The 20617-nt window shown below is 38.3% G+C and overlaps 1 protein-coding gene across 17 annotated transcripts in view; it reads right to left on the bottom strand.

Moving 5' to 3' along the window:
- ERC1 (ELKS/RAB6-interacting/CAST family member 1) overlaps nucleotides 1-20617 on the bottom strand; it is a 301837-nt gene that overhangs the window by 38857 nt on the left and 242363 nt on the right. For all 17 annotated transcript variants that reach the window (XM_030040612.2, XM_041129573.1, XM_030040624.2 and 14 more), the window contains one exon: nucleotides 15727-15871. In XM_030040612.2, coding sequence (XP_029896472.1) covers nucleotides 15727-15871 — 145 coding nt within the window. The remainder of the gene's footprint in view (nucleotides 1-15726; nucleotides 15872-20617) is intronic.

Below are 20617 nucleotides of genomic sequence, written 5' to 3'. Positions count from 1 at the left end.
TTGGTTGAAAATGGTCAATAAATTGAAAAGTTACTTGGTGGGAACTACAGCTCAGCTGAGCAGATGGATAGCCCTCTCATTTAAACTCTTCTTGTGAGGACTTTACAATAAAAGCTGGTCCAAACTAGCATGTTTTGTTCAAGTTGTAAGAGTTTGGATGTAGTCTCTCAATATATCCTTGCATTAAATGTTGCATAGAAGTGGAGTTTTCTGATACTGGGCTTCATGCCTTTAAGATCTTGGGACAATGGGAGGCTGAATTGCTAGAAATTGTCAAGTGAACAGCAGCCAGCCTCTCATGTTTAGTTCATGTGTCTGCTTCTTTAACCTACTTTGATACATACCACTAAGGATCACTCACTTGAACAAAAAAGTGAAATGCTACTTCTGTAATAATGTGAAAGGAAATACCAGTCTTTGTCATGGCCCTCATTATTCAAACTGTTGCAGACTCCTGATTGTACTTCTCCCCTTGCTCATTTTTCCCCTCTCACAGTGTGTTTGTGGGTCCAAGCTAAAAATTTCATCTTATATTTTATCAATTGAGAGAAAAAACAAAGACAAAAAAGCAGCGAGAAAAACAAGCTGAAATGTACTTTGGAGCATAAAAACTCCCTAAAATCTTTGATAAGTTGGTGATACATGTATTTTACAAAGCAAAATGTAAAAGATATCTCAGGTTATGCTAAGGCTGGAAATACATTCCAACACTGTAACAGTCCTGTGATTACTTTAAACTTGTGGAATTTAAGCACCAACATTAAGCGCCAGAAATAAGGTTAGTCTTACAAAATCTATAAATATCTGAAGGCAAAACCCCTACATTACCTACATCATATCGCATAGATCAGGCAAGTATTTCTATCAAAAATAGAACAAGCTTTGTTTGACATAGTTGACAGGACTCCTGTTTTGTTACGACTATTTACTTGAAATTTCTCCTTTTCCCTTTTCACTTCAGCTTCACTCTACACCCTGCTCATCTTACTCTCATCTACCTTACTCTGTTCCTCTTTCCTTTGTTATGCTATTTGGTTCTCCTTTCCAAAATAAATCCACTTGCATATGCTCAACTTCACAAAGCTGCCTGTATAACACAACTGCCTTAGTCACTCTGCTTTTGTTTCTTAAGTTTTTCTCCTAGTTTGAAATCAGAGAGTTTCTCAGTCCAGTGATGCCTATGAAAACTGAATGGCAAAATCTCATCTAGGAATTTATATACAAGATGCATCCTACTGTAAAATCTTAAAACCTAGTCGTGATCCCCTGCTTCAACAAAATAATTTGTAGGCCATCTGCTCATGTATATCTACATACACCTTTCCTAGCTGATGTAATTTGGAAGTTTTCAAATCCTTGTCTATTGCAACTGCGTCTTTAAAATAAATATAGTAAAAGCGTTCCTTTATCCAGGTATTTTTATTTCTGGAAGTTATATACCAGTGTTTTTACCACAGCTCTTTTAGCCTTACATATTTTTATTGTTATATGACTCACCACTTCAATTGCATTTGCCTGCAGCTTCAAAGAGTTGTTAATAGCAGCCCCCCTCTATACATGCTGTTCTTGGCAAAAAAAGTAGTTATGTACAGATACAAATTCCTAGATGCTAAAGTGATGTGAGCTGCTTAGTATCATCTCAACACAGGCTGTCTGTAACTGCCCAGAACCCAGCTCTGGGTATATACACAAATGTGTCTGTGTCTACATGATATAAACAGTGTTGATAGCAACTTTAAAAAAAAAAACCCAACCCAGAAGACTATTTATGCTTCTTCTGAAATTAATTTTAAAAGCTGTTGCATATAAAAGAAAAAGAAAACCAATATTGTTCTTTTTCTGCCTCACTTTCATCTTTGAATCTATGCAAAATCCTCTGCGGTAACTGCTGGAGGGAAGAGTTGAAAGGGCATTTCCTTTGACAACCAACAGAGCTTTGCTACCCCAAACTAAATTAAAGCTAAGAATTTTCTCTATATGGCCAATTATTAGGGTTGACATCCACGTAGAAGAGCCCTGCCTCATAAGGTCCATACAAACACACAGACGTTACATTCTTGTCTCTCCACACCATCTGTGCGTGTGGTCTGCAGACACAGGATTCCTGTCCATCCACACTGTCCCTGTGTTTGGTCCACAGAGGCAGGATTCCTGCCTGAGCAGACAGCAGCACATGTGCAGTATAGAGCTGGACAGATGATTCCTGTCCATTTGCCCTGCTCTTGCACACAGTACACAAGCAAGGAGAATCACAATAAACCAATGCTTTTTTTCTTTCTTTTTCTTACTGCAGAAGTTGATTTTTTCCTATTAAGTCTGCGTCAAAGCTTAGATAACAGTACTAGCTGGAAAGACTGAAGAAACATTCAGGTTTTCTACTGTATTTGTGCCAAAATTATTCTTACCAAGGAAAGAAGTTCTCTTCCTTTCTACAAAATTCATGGCACACAATGTGTCGAGATGTGCCAGTTTGGTCAGATGAATTTCTCTAAGGTGTCTGCATTTCAGCCAGTACTCCCGTCATTGCCTGCTCTATTCCTAATCTGTTGTCCTTCTGTGATTTACATTATATTACGCCTTTACATATGAGTAGAGGCCCACCCAATGGGCACCATAAAGCACACCGTAAAGCTTAGAAAAAAATCTTAGAAAATTCCGTCTCTGCTATAGAAGCACCAAAAGAAAAAGGTTTGTGCAACAGGATGAAAAAAAAGCCAGTCATACCTCCAGTGTTTTTTCCCTAACAATCCATTTACTGCAAAGTCATTAAACTTAGACAGGTGATGCCACATGTTAAAGAGCCCTGACAAAGCAGAGGAAGAAGTAGAGATGAATGAATAGAAGGACAGGGGCAACCTCAACTGATTTATTTGCAACTAGAAGACTTCAGAGGAAACAAGGAAGCCTTCATATTTTTTAAGCCCTCTTTTTATCATAAAACAGATTGCTGGCTGACAATGGAGAAGGACTAGCTTGCTTTGGTAATCAGGAAAGGGGGGAAGAGAGGAGGAAGAGACATCAAGAAATCTTTTCATCATCTGATAGTGATGAAAAGGATAGAGATGGACAATAAGGAACTAGTCTTAGTCTGCACTTCCCAATCTGTGGATCCTTTCCACCAAATCTGTGAATCCTTCTTTTTCCCATCCAGAAGAACATACTGATATCTTGCCTGTCTCTCTATGAGATATGGAAGAGACTTGAAAGGTGCACAAAATGAAGATCTGTACGTATAAATAAATATATTTCCTCTTAAAAAAAAAAAAAAGAAAAAAAAAAAAACTAGAATGAGGAGGTACAGTACTTATTACTTCCACAGAGCAAATAAACCCATGCAGTCTTTCAAGTTTTAAACAACTTATGTATGTGTGTGTTCTTAAGGATCACTATATTGCTTTTATTATTTTTTCAACACCATTAATGTCAGCAGTTGGCAGAAGTTTGGGTTGCTAGCTGTAATAAAGGAGGCGAAGCCAAGGTTATAGCTACTAGTGTTTTGGAGATGGAGGGCACACTGGCTTGGTATCAGAAATTACAGTTACATTTCAGGTTAATGTGAAAAAGTGAGAAGAGTCATTTCTTAAACTATTAAAAGGATTAAGTGTGGTACAACAGTGAAATTGAATGTTTAAAAAAGTTAAGTGTTCCCCCCACCCCCCACCCCCAAATAGAAATCCACTGTAAAAACAAGAGATATCTGGGTTGTTCAGACCCTAAGAACAACTTGGCTGGAGTCATCTGTGAGAGCTCCATTTATTTCTTGTTTACTCAACTACAGGAAATATTTGTATTCACACGAAGACAGACAGGAATTGGTGGTAAACAGAAAGAAAGAGAACAAAAGACTAAGTTTTGTGACTGTAAAGTTGTGCTCAAAGAGAACAAAACCCCTAATAAAATGGCTACCCCTTAACCAGGGCTGTATTCAAGATAAAACACCATTACTTCCCCCGGGCACCAGTACTGTGATCAGAGTTTATTATATATTTGGAGACTAACGCTTTATGGAAGTTGAGAGACTAACACTCACCTATACTATTGACAACCTAAAATTGTGCAACATGTTATTGCAAAGGTAAATTTCCTCATACTTGAAACTGAGGGTGCTTGACCAGCAAATGGATCTTATATCCACATGGTAAATGTTTGATTATGCCAAGTAAAATCAGAGAGCGATCTTTTGATGACTGAGTTTGAGACTTATTATGTCTTTATGCACAATCTTGGACTATTCCCTAAAAGTATTTCTTGGTACTGAAAAGGCTCAAACCTTTGGTACCACATTTAAGGCAAAGAAGGGCAGACAGAAACCATTCCTTTATTTTGTGTTCAATACAGGTCCGCTCAGAGACAGCGGAATACAACTGCCCTAAAGATGATCTGCCAGAATCACTACTTTGTATTTGACAGCATCGTCTGCATATCCCCATTCAAGGGAGGGACTGGAAGCAGGATTTCCATCAATATCAACTTTCTCATCTTTATCTTTTGGAGTTGGCAGCTGTTACCAGACTCCTCACGGCTTTCCAAGTTAGCAGCCAGCAGAAAAATCTCCATCCCCTCCCTACACATATTCACAAATGTCAAGTGGCAAAAACTTACCTCTAGGGAAAAACTACACACCTTGTCTTTGGTTGTGAATATTTTTTCATCTTAGAAAAGGGGTGTAGAAAACAGCATGTAGTTATTAAGGAGTAAAATGCATAATTTATTCAGCACCAAAACATGAACAGTAATTTTTTTTAAGACTTGCATTCTTTACAACATAACACCATGAATTTAACAGAACTGAGGGGAATCTGCAGCCATCAGCACCCGTCCATTTGCAGAAGCTATCATAAGTAACTGATGCCTAATTTCATAAATCTATGTCTCCTTTTGATAAACCTGATACACTATCCTATCAATTTCCACAACTTGGTATGTAAATTAGTGATGGGTTAGTATCAAGAAACTAGTCCTAACTGACAGCATATATCTTAGATTTCCAACTGCAACATGAAACTCCTATTTTCCCCTGCATTACCTATTCATTAGCCTGAGATATGGTGTACTGGACTAGGCTCAATCAGATTGTTTCAAAAAGGGAAATTCTTTTCAGAATTCTAAGGAGCTTAATACAGTGGATGAGAAAAAAAATCTGTAGACTGAGAGGTATTTTGGTGCATAGGCTCAAAAATACCCGAGACCACTGTTCATCAACAGCCCACTATTTACAGAAGCTGAAGTTCATTCTGTACAGTTGAGACTTACATTTTTCCATTATCCATTTTTAAGATGGTGGGGATTAAAATTCTCTATTGCAGACTATGTATTTTTCTCTTCTCAAGCAAAAAAAGCACTGATTTATTACATTACTCCCAAAATAACACAGTAAAATCCCAAACATGCCATATATTCTATCTTATAGATCATTAATTTTTATTACATATTTCTAGGTGCACAATTCTTTCCATCATTCCTCCTTCAAGTAAAGAACATATCACTGACATATTAAGTCATACAACCGTTAATCTGTAATCTACTTGAAACATTCTACATACTTAGTTTATGAAACCAATCAGTCACCTCATATCTCTGACTTCACCTTCTCCTTACACGTTTTTGGAACACACCTTGCATCACCTATCACCTCACCAGTTACAGATCTTACACAAATTAAAACCAATATTAAAGCTGGTAAAATGCTTTTCAGCTTTCTGCTACTACCTTTCTACCGACTATCAATATGTGAATTGCTTTTTATATAAGATAGTCATTAAAGTCACAGGTTCGTTAGGCTTTTCATCCAAAGAGAAGTAACCACAAATAAAGTCTTACTTTATAGCTTTAGTGTGAAACTGTTCAGTGTGTTGTGTGTTCCCTGGGAAATAATACCAGTAAATGTAGGAGCAGATAAGCATAATGTACCAACTTAGCACATTTTGAATGGAGATGAGGTAAAGGGACACGTGTGTCTTCTAGACAATTGCCAGTGCCAGGTAAAGCAGCCCAAACAAACAGCAATAATTTAGTATAGAAAAAGCTGTATCCAATCAATGAAATATCAGTAAGGATGGTTACACACTCATCTTGGAAAATAACAGTATTTTTACTGAGTTCAAACAAGTCATTCAAAATCTTCCTGTATCTGAAATTTCAGTGTGAAGTTCCTGTTTTTTCACAAAAAATCCAATCACAGGTTTATCTCATCAAGATTATTTACATGTTTAAGCGGAATCCTCTCTGTCACCAAAACTTCAGCGTTTCCTAAACAATGTGTTTAAATGACAAGATTTAAATGTAATCATAAACTCACTGTATTTTCCGGTCAGCCTTCAAACATCATCAATTCAAATACCAAAAGAGTGATGCCAAACCAATCCAGCCACAAGAACTGATTGTCGGAAAATCTCAAATATTTTATCCCTGAGGCACATCCTGCTGCTGGACAACAAACAGGGAGTAGTCGTGTACAGGTCCTTCCCAACTACCCCACAAACTGCAGAAGTTAAGCAAAAGAAGATGCACCCATAATTTTATTCCTTGAATGAACAACTACTGGCAATCTTGGCCTTTTCTAAACCTCTCCTGAGATTTTGCATCTATCTCATGAACTCATCAGCTAACACAAAGACTGTTAGAAACTGAGGGAGGGTAACTGTTCTCAACATTTCTGTTCTCGTAGAAATAAATACATAAATGCTCTGTTGGATGTATGTATTAAAAAAACCTGTTCTAATATATTCTCTTCATTTAACTGAAAAACAGTGCCTATCAGACCAGTGGTTTGTGCCATGGTAACTACAGAAAACCACCATACGGTACAATTGCCATGTGAAATGACAGTGACTATATTTACGCTGTACTAATGTCCAGAAATATTAGTCACAGACCAAGGAATTATTATTTTTTAGGCCCAAAATGAGATTTCCTAAGTGCAGTCTTTTGGAGAAACCAAGCTCACCCAGTGTTCTTAACTCTTCAATACCACTAACAAGCCTGGTCCTCCCAGTGTAGGCTTAACAATTTTAACTGATATCAAACACCAGCAGGTTGGTTCTCACTTACAGAAATGGATACAGGGTGTCTCAACTGCTAACCTAGACACGTCCAGCAGTCCTGGTTTTCTAGTCAGGGACAATGTTGCTTAAATAACTTAGTGTAGGAGTTCATAATCCTTGAATGAGAGATACTGTAAGTGTGGTAGTAGATGCTGTCAGCAACTATCCAATTAATATACATTTATTTGTGCAAAATTTTAGTGAATTAAAAAGCTGTAAAAATATAATATGAAAATCTTAATATAATCAATAAACGGAGGAATATTTCTAATAGACTGATACAGGTTTTTGAAAACTGAGATTGAACTTGGCAAATATTAGTCCATAGAGTATTTTTTTAAATGTTACAAATGTCTAGAAAGAAAGGGTAGCAAGTACTGTATTGTCATCCAAGTTCCAGAGTACTTTTATGAACCTTAAAGCTCTATTCCTCAGTGAGGCAAAGAACCTTCCCCTTCAAGCAAACCTACAAAGCCACCATTGCAATGGCCTAGAAATTACCGGCCGAGACATGAGCAAAGGCACAAACAGAAAGCAGACGTGGCTATTTACAGCGGGGCCAACAGGCAGCTCCCTTCTCCGCAACCGTGAGGCCAGCGACAGTAAGGAGCTCACTTGAACATACATTATTATTTAGTAATACAAGAGGCAGAGGGTAAAGGTAAAAGGAGGAGGGAGAGGGGAACGAGAGTGTAAGTAATACCACAGGAAGATGAAATACTGCCCCAGAAAAGACTGCTGATGCTGCACTGAGTGCTGTTACTGTGGTAACCGATGATTAAAAATGATGGGAAAAAAGTCTGGAGCACATGGCAGGGAGAAGGTGCTTTCTTTTAATCTGCGAGGGCTTCTTGTGCTGTGCTTCAGGAAGCGGTGTTCAAGGGCATGACAAAGCCTCGCTTTCTGTGCCTGCTCGGCTGCTGTCAGGATGCTGGGGTCTGCTCCTGGCAGAGATCCCCCCTTGACAGAAACAATTACTGAGGAGCAAAGCCTGGCAAAACAAGCAGCGCTGTGATTGATAATCTGGGTGGATTACAGGCCTTCGACAAAAGCCACGATGCTTAAATTTGACAGCTGGCAATGCCTGATGAGAGCCAATTAGTGGATATATATTCACTTCAGCCAGAAGTTTCTTCTGTTTCTAGTCCAATAGCTTCCTCGATAGGAAGTGTACAGAGTGATTTCCCCCACCTCTGCCTGCTCACATGTATGCCAGCTACACTGTCAGTACAGTTAAGAATATACTATAAAACCTACATATTTTGGCACCTTCGTATATTAAAGCCAGTAAATTCAGATTTTGTAAAGCTGCATTTGACCCTACAAATAGTGGTGGTACAAGAACGTGAAAAAAGATGACTTTACACTGACTCTACATACCACACAGTGTGTAAATGAGGCTGCGACTGCACCATTTAGGTAGCAAGTCCACTACAAATGACAATAGTTCTCAAAATGCTTCACTATTCCTTGAAAATTTCCTGGCAAAGTACATTAATCTGTCTGTTGCTGTTTTGAATAGGTTAACTTGGCATTCAGAGGATTCACAGAGCACCTTCTGTTCTGCCCAATACATGCAGGAACCTCTGACATGCAAGTCCCCTTCAAATTTGTCTGTCTGTTCTTAACTTGCATGTCACATAGGTTTCCTTTCCCCACTTTTGCATCTATTTCCACTCTTGCTAGTGCAAGTATGTAGGTACTGCGGTGAAGAGATCAATAAACAAAGATGGATCCAAGTACCCTGAATCTCATCACTTGTTTCAAACGTTAACTTTTACTTTGTTTTCTCAGCTATAAAGAAGCCACGACCACCACCACACTCAGACAACTTAAATACATCTTCCTAGACTTCCAAGTCCCTGACAGTGGTTAGAGAGGTACCTCCACTCATTAAACTCCAATGGGCACCGTCACGCCACGGGGACCTTGCAGACACTCTCAGAAAACAACGGTAGTTCTGTCACAGAAACAACACTACATTCAGCAATTACCTGCAGTGATTGTATCCATGTCACCTGAAGAAGAAATTCATTTGCTAATAGGGTAATCACTCTCATCAGACATGGTTTCAAATCAGGGCAGTTAAGGCAAAGCAAAGACTAACTGCATGCCTCACAGAATCTGTATTATTTCATCAGGCAGGGTGGTAATAAAAACTGCCAGAAGTGTGGTCATGCTGATACAGCTCTAAGGCAGTAAGGGGAAAATGCCTGCCTGTCAGTCTCCTTTGACCTGTTTTACGTTCTCCTGTTACAAGGAGAAATGACTCCAACCAGTGGAACTTCACTTTGGAAAAGTTCACAGCAGAGGAGTGTCAGGTGTCAGTGTGCAGGGTTTCCAGGGAAACAAGTAACAGTGGAAAAATAGCATTTTTGGGGGGAGAAGCTATTCTGGAATCTAAAATTCTTTCCTTTTCCTCATGATCCCATGTACCACATTTACTTGAGAAACAAATCTTTGCAGTACCTTGGCCTCATAAGGAAAGCCAGCCAAAATCATTGCAGGGAAGAAGCACAAAGTAGCACAGAGAAAACAGCTTTGGGACTTGCATGGCTAGATAAAATAGATATTAAATATTGCATAAATGCTAAATATTAATACTACTAGTGATCGCCAAAGAATTCCTCTCAATTTATAGGAATGATAAATAACAGCCCCTCAAATTCATGCTGGCCCACAGAGGAAGGAATGGTCATGATGAGGATATAGAAGTAGAAGGGAACAACAGGTATTAAAGATTCCTCTGAATGGCAAGCAACCTGACTACATAACCCATACTTTTAATAGCATGAGGTTTCTTATCTTCCTTCACTAAAACAGAAAGGAGCTCTTTTCACTAAGTTAAGTATAAGCAAACAGCAAGAGTGTATACAGCAAGAACAGGAAAGGCAAGGGACCATATGAAATGGAAGTACTAAGGGAGAAAAAGTAGACATTAGAAATATACATTAGAATGAAAGGAAGCTGAAGACAAAGGTTGATCTTCTACTCAGTCAAAAGCGAAAGCCATCAAAAAATAGAGCCAGGAAGCTCAAACTACTCATGCCTTTTCTGTGTCAGTCTTCACTAAACACTGTACTCAGGTGACTAACGAAATCTATTTCAATACTCTGAGAATATAATTTTAGGTCAGAAAAGGAAAAGAACAAATGAGATGGTACTCAAAAAAACCCAGAGGCCTTAAAATTTTCTAGCTCTGATTATACTATACTCGGAAAGAGTTTATCTACTATAATGAAAGCTATTAATGGCTATTTTTGGGAACCTGTGGGAACTGGTGAGGTTTTGGAAGACTCCATTAAGGTTTCTGACACTGTCTCACATGACACACTCATGAACAAGTTCAGCTAAGGAAAGGCCTTATTTTGAGCTTTGTCTAGTTTTGGATACCACACTTGGAGGAAGAAAAAGATCAAATAAAATCTAAGAAAGAACAACTGGAATGATAAGATATCTAGAAAACAAGACACATGAAAACTGGAAGAACTGAGACTGCCCGGTTTAGAGAATAACACAGAGGAGATATCTCTGTGTAAATGAGAACGGCTGCTAAAAAGTGCAAAGAAATAGTCTTTTTTTCTATGCCCATAACAGACAGAAAAAGTAGTAATGAGCTTAAATTGCAGTAAGGGACATTACAGATGCAGAATGACATTATAATGATAAAGACAGATGAGCCATAGAAAAGACTTCCCAGGACTGAAGGTCTCCTTCACTAATAGTCTTTAAGAATAGATTACAGGTATAACTGAATAAATCAAGTGGGTTACATGGAGTTCTGTCCTGAGCCCAGTACTATTCAGTATTTGTCATTAACAATCTGTGTGATAGAAGAAAATAAATTTTTTATGAAATATGTGGAGAAAGTTTAAACTTAAGGTGGGTGGTTCTGCGAGCATGCTAAAGTATAGGATCAAAACTCGACATGTTCTTAAAAGACTGAGGAACTGATCTGAAAGTTACTTTTATTTAGGAAAAGGCAGCATAATAAAAATGTATCCAGTATTAATCTAACCTGGAGTCACACCACTTAAAATGAAAATTTTGAGATCCCGTCATCAATACACTGAATCAAGCTAGTTCCTGGTAACTTTTGCTACAGTATATTTAAAAGAATTGGGAATAATTATGAAACATTATATAATTATACAAGTGAATACAGCGACTCACAAACAATTCAATTGAATAATACTCCAAGCTCTCAGAAAACAGAGACTGATACAGTTCAGAGCCTCCTAAAAATTTCACCACTATTACTTAACATTTATAGCACAGTAGTGCTTAGAGATGTTGGTCAAGTCGGGCCCCCACTGTGCTAGACACTGTACAAACACAGAAAATGACAATCTTTGCTCCAAACAGCTCCTAGTAGAAAACCCCAAGCGTTTAAGACTCAAAGCCCACAGACAGGAAAACCTCAGCCCATTCAGATATGCCTTCTCTTTACAACTCAAAGCTGCAGAGAGTAGCACTTCACCCTGTTACAATAAATGTACCCCGATAGTTAAAACTTAGCTTGACAAGGAAAGGAATAAATGGCAAACAGGCTACTTTCTAAGAGATGAGAGGTGTATGTGCGGCCACAAACCGGGCCAAAGCTCCTTGGGTCTCCGTCAGTTCCAGTGTGACACACATCGCGGGGGCTTCTGCATGGCGTATAAGCCAAGCACGCTGGCTGGCGCTCGCCACGCTACATCTGGACCGTGTTAGACAACCTTCAGCTCTGTTCTCTTGCATCAGCCCCGGCCCCCTCTGGTGAAGCAGCCTCCCAACCACTGCTTCTCCATGAACTACTCACGGAGACAAAGTACTCCAGGAGGAAGTAAATTGGGACCACATTAGCTTGGTGACCCTCACCCTGCAATTGGCCTGCCTTTCCGATGATAGAGGAAATCCCTCATACAAACTGACAACCAATATGAAACAGGCAGCTCCATTTACTGGAAAGCCTGGTCAATGCCGAGTGCCTCATTAGGAAATTGTCTCTATATTGAGGCACATTCCTGCAATTCAGAGCCTAGAAACTCTAAATTAAAACAACATTGATGCCATATCCTCTTTCCAAAATGCCTCTCTTCATCCAAACTTTAATACACATAGTTAAAGAAATTAAAGAACCAAAATGTCTTTGGCAGGACTCCTTCCCTCTCTTTCACAGTAATACCCTTCCTGTGCGAGCGACCAGGAATGGGACAGTGTCGGGAAGGGAGAAAGGAGAGTTAAAGCAAGGAATAACCACATAGTCCTCCAGAATCTGTATAACCTTTCCTTGATGAATCTATGTGTCTTCACCAATATTTTGAAATAAATAAAAATCATCTAAAATTGCAGGGCTGAAGAAGTTGGAATTTTTTAAGTAGTAAATTGAGGCTCATCAGTAGGATGACTTCTTGTTTTGGGAGAGAATTGTTTCTTTCTACACTCTGAGAAAGGCCAATTAACAGTAAGTCAGTCTGCTAACAGTGGTTGCTATTGTAGCAACTCAATGATAACCAGCACGAACAATGAAAAGGCATAATCTGAATCTTATCATACACGCTTGGATCCATTCACACTCACTATTGCAGTGTAGTCAGAAAACTGCTTTCCTAAAGTGTTACCTCTGTCAGAGGCTCCTTCCAGTTCACAGTGAGGTTCACCAATCAGGCCTATGGTACCTACCACAGCATGCATAACTTCACACAAACCACCCACTCCTGATATTGCTCAGCATTTCTATTTGCATCCTACGTACATGGAAACGTCATGTTTAGTCAACTGTGCATGCCAACCAACTGAAAGAGCTGCTTTCCCACCACAAAGTCTAAGCATTTCCTAGAAATGGGATGGACTGAAATACCAAATACTTATCACGGAGCAAACCAGTTCTGAAACAATGTTAAAGGCAGAAGGAAGGAATTACTGAGGTCAGGATCCCAGCTCTGAATCTGAAGGGTTGAATAAACTTTTTAGGCTCCAGAACTACTTTTCAAAGTCTTCCAGAAGATCTTGATTAACTGGCATCCCTTGCTTTTCTTGAACAGCTGTGTTCAATACATGTGCAAGTCTGAAAGATGTTTCATTCACAATTTCTACTGTAAATTTAGGAATTACAGCTAAACTTTTCAGAAGTTCCTGAAATGGTCCTATGGAGCTGGCAAACACAGATGGACCCTTGTTTCAAGATGTAGAAAAGGGTCCATGCAGACAAAGCTTAAATTGATGAAGCAGCACAGTTGTCTTGTTGGTAAATATGAGGCTAGTGACCTGTAAAAGCGGAAGAGGACCACAAGGGCCAAGTACACAGATTATTTGCAAAGCATGTGGAAAAATGAGATTCCCTTTGACTATATAAGTAATGAGGATCCCGTAAAATCTCATAGCCTTCTCTTCTGACCCATCTCCTATTTCTGGAGCTGTCAAAGTTAGTATGATTTGAATTGATGCAGAAAAATTACACACTGAAACTCTTGGTACTGAAAAAAAAAATAATCTGATTTCAGATCCCCTGCAACTTACAGAGGTGGTGAGTATTACTGCCCCATGATAAGTAACTTTGAGGAACTTTTCTTTCAATGTGTTGAAAGCTGCACACAAAAAAGGATAAAATATGATACATCCTTAAGATGTAGGATAGATTTTAAGGAGGATGTGTCAAATCTCTATTAGGTCAAATAAGTATTTCTCAGGTATGGTTTAAATATAGTTTAGATTGTTTATATATAAACATATATTCTGCCTTGGGGATTGGGGATGCACTGGAGAATACCTTGTAGCCCCATTACCTGTGATTTTATACTTATACTACTTATATGTAGCTTGTATTTATACTACTCATAGCATAGATGTGTTGAGGAGATTACTTTCTGCTTTCTTCATTTTTTTTTTAAGATGACAATCTTAAACAACTATAAGTCTTTACAGCTGATGGCAGTTTTGGAATTTTGGAACCAGAAACTTCAAAGGCATTTGGATATTCCAATGAATTTTTTGAAAAAGGACTATTGCTCCAACATCAGCTCAGAATTGGTCTCACTTCATAGCAAGAACAATTTCATATTAATCTCCTTTGCAATTGTATTTTATCTGCGAAATTAAGTATCCCACACCTATACAGAAAAGCACCTAGAATGGGCATCCTTAAGGGAAATGGCCATGTCTTTTTAGAAACAGTATATGATATTGTAAGACTTATCAGCACTGAAAAATAATGATATGAACTACAACAATGTTAAAAAAATCACCTAACTGAAACCTAAGTCATTACAGATAATCAAAACCTTAATACATAAATCAAATATACACAAATTTTCAGCAGGAAAAAACCCACCACAAAACACTAAAGGTCATTCCATCTACCCACAAGAGAGAATCAGAAGGAAATGGAAGGGGAAGGGCTAGAATTAAACTTAGGACAACAAGAACTGACAATAAAGTTCCAATTTCTCATGGAATGAGTGGTAACGTATATTAAGGCTGCTTACACCTACAGACAATTACATGAAGAAAAGAAATACTTTACATGCTGTGACCACTTCTGAATCCTGTTCGAGTAGGAGGTCATCTGGCTGACAACAGAAAGTAATTACAACTGTTGCTTGAAAGTAAATAATACAAGACTGTAAACTATACTTCTTGCTTGTTTTGAAGCTGGTATAACAAAACTACTGTTCTTAAATTAAACCTTAAATAATTGTTATCTTAAAAATACATGGCCAATAATCTGCTTGTGTTTCCTCAGGAAGAAGCAGAGAAATCCCTTGTCAGAAAGCAGACCTGGTTTTGTCTTACTGTCTTTGACAGCAACAGAAATCATCTGGTTGACAGATGAAATGTTGCACATAAAACTTTATGAAGATGGAAGCGGTGGCACTGAAGAAGTTGATTCTGGATTGGCAGCAGCACATGTGCTATTACAGGGAATGTGGCAAGGGAATAACTCAGAAAAACCCACCAGAAGTGCTGAAGTGAAAAATCTACACATATTTTTCAGATCCTAAATCTCTTATTGCCAGGGATGTCTTTTGCTTCCTCTGTGTTTTATTAGCAATGTATTTTTCACATTGCATTCAATACTGAAACACAATATTAAATGCTTGAATAGAAACACACTTTTTCTGATTGTTATGCCAACAGGAAAAGATCTTGGAAATGGGAGAGGCCAGAAATAGGAAAGGACCAATCACCTCACAAGTATGAGACCTCCCAAATTGTACTCTAGTAGCTGGCATTCCCATATGGTGCTCTTGTCACAGATTAGAAATCACAGTAGAGACTGTATGGTGTAACACATTCATATTTGAGCTTTACAGCAAGGAGAATTTTCTTCCATGTACACTTCTTCCCTGACAACGCAAATACAGACCACCAAGAGAAGCATCACTACATTTCCCTGAAGCTGTGGTTATTTGTGCCTGTAGAAGATAATAACCAATGTCCTTTTCATTCACAGTTTCCTATACATTCTATCACACATTTGTTTCTCAGGCAGTGACACAAAGAAACTTACGTCAACACTGAGACTTCTTTTTTCCCCACCATGTTTTACAGGCTTCATGACTGGTAGCTAGTTTGAAATTGTTATTTATGTACTTTCTATCCCAACATATGACAGAATTATACATTATTAGTTCCATAAATCAAGATAATAATCTCACATCAGATTATTAATCAGTTCCTTTCCTAGCTCTCCTCTACTCACCTGCTGCTTAAGCTGTTGCACAAGACGGTCTTTCTCTCGTTTCAGTGCAGCCACTTCATCTTGGGTCTTCTTCTTAGAGGATGAAAGTTCTAGCAGAGCAATATTGGCATCTTTTTCACTAATGGCAGCAAGAAGGGCTTCTTGTCTGAAAAAACCATATAAATACATTATTATCCTGCAAAACTTAGAGGAAGCCTCTATAAAGAGTTGAACATACCATAAATGCTGTAGCAGCATGCAACTCTGAAGAGAAGCAATAAATATGTTTGTCACGGTTATATGTCCATTGGTAGAGCAGAAAGTCAAGACCCACCTGCCTTCCCCTAAATGACTGTGCTGATACCAAATTGTTGCTTATAGGATAAGAAAAATACATAATAATATGTTGTTATTCTGCACTCAGCTTCTTAGTTTTTAATAACTACCATTTATTATTACTTTGGCTGAACATTTTCATCCTTTATAATGTTCTAAACATTTCCAGAACAGATTTTGAGAATACACAAATACTGGACTAATTATAAGACTTCTGTGTTAAATTACGTTAGGTTATACTGCCTATTCATGCAGCTATTTTAGAAGGAAGGTGGCATGTGACAAGTTTATTGAAATCACTTGAACAATACAGTGTATTCCCAGAAGGAAATGAAGACAGACACTTTTGTGCTACATGACAGATGTTGAAATAGATGCCTTCAAGGATGCTTGAGCTATTCTTTGGCTTTTCTTGTGAGTAACCAACATAATGAGCTTGTTGGATGTATGTCCTGGGTAATTTAAGACAAAGGTAGGCCTGCCCTCATCACAAACCCTTTATAGCCTCACAGAAATGGTGCAAGCAAGAATATTCTGTAGCAAGATCTTGAGGCTCAAGCACTGTAATAACTAGATATAGAAACACAACCTTGCCATACTTTTTCCCAATACCAAAAAACTCTTACAAATAGAGCTCAGAAACATTTTATAGATACTGGGAAGAGAGGAGACAAAGACAATAGCCCTGATCATAAAACGGCAGTTCTCAAATGAACTCAAAGGATCGCTCTATGTTAGGGAAAACAACTATTTCCATCCTTTGACCTTAATTCTCACCTTTAACTGGTGTGGTCAAATCAGGATGTGCAACAGGACATAAAAGAAAACTTTGGCCTTATTGCCCAATAGGGTGGCTTGTCCCACCTCTCATCACCTCACAAAGAAGGAATAAAATGAGGTCCTAAGCATTTCTGGTGGTGTGAAAGATGGCATCATGCATGAGTGATGATGAAAAACAAGCTCTGAATACTACAGATTTCCTACCTACCTTTCATCTAAAAATTCAGTTGCAACTGCAGTTAAATAAAGTAGTAAAAATTCCAAATTCCCAAATAATCCAAATCTCTACCTGCTCTAGTTTATAAAGAAAAGATTATTAATATTGCTAATTTTAGAGAATGATTTTTTAAAAATAATCAAATGTGTTAAAACTATTCTGCTAATCATGTCAATAGCAATTATTATGCTAATAACATTGCCGCAACACTTAGTCTTTTATTAAAGATGTAAGAGAATTTATAGAAGCTTAATATAAACTATTAAGATTTCCTTTAATTATACTATTATATCTTTCTGTTTGTTGTCAAGATCTTTTTTAAAAAAGACCCAGCACAATCTGGTGACTTAGGATCACACTGGCAAAGTGTTGAGGGTAGCAGTGACACTAAATCTGCTTTTTCTAATTCACCTGTTACCACTCCTTGAGCAGACTTTATTTGTAGTAAAATAGCTTTCTCTTTTTCTTCCTGTATCTTCTTTCTAAACAACTTAACTTAATCTTAGTTAGGAATTTGTAATTGTGGCTAAAACAAAAATACTTGCTCCAAAAAGTACTCATTGAGCTCCATGTGAATGAACACAACTGAGAAAATTTGAGAAGAACAGGAAAAATGGACAATGCTTTAATTTAATATTGATGTTTCAAACATATGTATCCAACATACTGGAATTTTAGACGGAAGGCTTGAAAAGGGAAAGGACTGGTACTACTGGAGTACCAAAATTTTTACCTGTTAAAATGCTGAAAACTTTACAAATTTTATGACCTTGGTGAGCACAAAAAGATGTATTTAATATTGTAATGTTTCTGAGGACAGAGAGTGAAATAGCTTCATCAGTTACTTCAGTGCTTAGATCAAGGGTGCAGGGAGATGCACACCTAAATATGTAGGATGTAATCAGATAGCTTGCATTGGCTGCAGCTCAGCTGGACAAAGAACTTACTGTCCTGGATACTTAGTAATCCCTCCTCCAATCTGTAAGAACAACTGTGTTTTTATTTTCTTCTTGACTTTGCTCTAAAAAGTCTCAACAATACTGTTTTGCCCCTTAAAAAAAACCCTCAACACATTATTTTAATAGAATGGGACCAGGAAGCGACTACACGTGCAGTCCTGCTGACAGATCTGAGAAGACGGTAGTTGTATGGGTGAGACACCACATTTAAAAAGCTCTTGTTATTTTTTACAGGTGGAAAAAAACCCATACTGCTCTCACTTGAAAGGTGAGAAGTTTTGCCAAGACAATGGGTGAAAATTGACTCAATGATGAGAAAGCCCATGACTGCTTTCAGATGAGTGATAGCTGGAATAGAAGAACAACTTTTTCTTACACATTACGGGTTTAGGTGAGAAGAGGGTGACTGATATATGACCTGGCTTCCTTCTGATCCCAGTCAGTGACAGAACTCTTAGAAATACTTATGTCAGTGAAAGCTTAAGACCTCTATTGCTGCACAGCAGAAGAAACTGGAGCATAAAACCCCCACTGCTAAGATGTGATCTCTGCTCATCCCCTCAGTCACTCCAACGATTGCTGGAGTTTTGCTGAAGCTACCCTTATACAGAAGTTTGCTATTATCAGGATCTCAGCTGAAGCCATATATCCTGTATCAAAAAATGTGAAAGAACTATATATTTCAAGAGGAAAACCTGTGTTTCAACAGACAAAATTGTTCACCATCTGACAGCAGAATGGACTTACACAATGGACTTTCTGTGGGGGGAATTTATGTCTGGATTTATACAGGTGTTTCTCGTACATGCTAAGAGACTACGCTTGCTCTAAGTGGACTACCAGCACACCAAAAATCTGACAGATCCAGTTTAGATAGTACTTGGATCCTGCCTAGATCATATCTAGAAAAACTAGTGCCTTAAATTATTCTTTGTCTTTCAAGAGATGATACCACAAAGTTTGGCAATTTTTTTAGACACTTTAGGATAACCGAAAGATACTCTAAATACATTTACGCTATGAAGAAATACAAATATTCTGATGACTTAATGGAGGCAAAGAGTAGAAGAAAGGAAAAGGTGCACATCAGATTCCCTGTTGTGGTGTCAAGATTGTAGCTGTGGGAACGACCGATAATGGGTGCATTATTATTGCCACCTCTTTTCTGTTACTTTTGCTTTATGGAAAAGTATTCCATTTTGGATGTCTGCCTGAAACATGAAAAATATCAATAGAGTGAAGTGACAGAATATGATCCATGACCTCTGCTTTTTTCTAGCTATGGGTATCATGGGAAAGACAGGCTGGCTTGGAGCTCTGGTCATTTTCACTTTCTTTAGAGTAATCTGTTTTGATTCTAAAGAAACACTTACTCTTTTAATAGTAAACCCACAATCCTCGCTAATGATTCAGGACCAGAGCCAAGAATATCTCTGTAACAGTATCTATATAGCCATTACACTGGTATGGAAATTGGAGGTGCCTCAAATAGCACATAAAGCATACCTTCTGCAATCAAATCCTTTGTTGCCCATCTCTACTTAAGTGAAAACTCCAGGACCAGGACAACAAGATATGGACAGCAGTCCACTACTTATTTTTTGCTGAATAGTCTTTGCTACCACACCTTAGAAAAAAACATCCTACTGGCCAAAAACTTCAGTGCTACATCATGTGTGAGATGGGTGCTGGCCAAGAAGTGGGGTGAAAGGCATTGTGGCTTCCTGACTGTTTTCTGGAACTGAAACAAGATGAAGTTTGAACCAAAGTAAGAAAAGATGTGATACATGCATTGTGGCTGCATTTTTGAATTCTGCAAGCTAAATGTGTACTGTTTCATATGGGAGAAGTGCAGGTGTCACTGTTGGTTCTGCTGAAAGGAGACATGCCTGTGAAGGTGCACTGCTGTTCTCAACAGAGCTTGGAATTGCTAAAATGATTCTAAAAGACCAGAAAAAGCAAATATCACCAAGCAAAAGACAAGGTTTGTGACTGAAGAGCACTACAAAACTGACTTCTTTCCCTTCTTGAGAGCTGTTATCCCCAGGGAGACCAGAAGAACATGCTGTAAGAAAGACAGGGGAGGTGGCAAGGAGAAAATGGGCTGCTGTGTGAATGGTGCTAGTAGCACATGAAAAAACCTATCTGTCAGGAGTGCTGCCGTCAGTCATAGAAGCTCAGCTTTAGTTTAGGTAACATCAGTGGTACAGGCTTAGCTTCTTCAGCAAACTGCGTGTCTTCAGTTCATAACATCAGAGGTCCTGAAATGTTCTAGTAGGCAGGCGAAGTATGTAATTGCTGCACAACTCGAGATGGTTGATTTTTTAAAATGCTAGCTAATGCCAGAGTCACTACATAAACATAGCTCATTTAAGTTAGTTCAGGTATTTCAGACAGTGGTAGTAGTGTAGCTACAGAATAGTAATATGGCAGTACAGCTGTCTCTGGAGTACTTCTGATTGACGCACAGTCTCCATTCTGTTTGCAGTTCAGCTGGGACTGAGAATTCTTATAGCTGATGCCAAGGACATAGTGATAATGAATGACTCCAACTCCAAGATACTGATGGATCCAGAGGACTGAAATGTCTTATGGAAGGCAGCAATGACTGCAGAGCTGA

Source organism: Aquila chrysaetos, chromosome 17, assembly GCF_900496995.4.
Source record: "Aquila chrysaetos chrysaetos chromosome 17, bAquChr1.4, whole genome shotgun sequence".
Lineage (NCBI taxonomy): Eukaryota > Metazoa > Chordata > Aves > Accipitriformes > Accipitridae > Aquila > Aquila chrysaetos.
The sequence above is the reverse complement of the archived record's forward strand: the minus strand, read 5'-3'. Positions and strand labels throughout refer to the sequence as shown.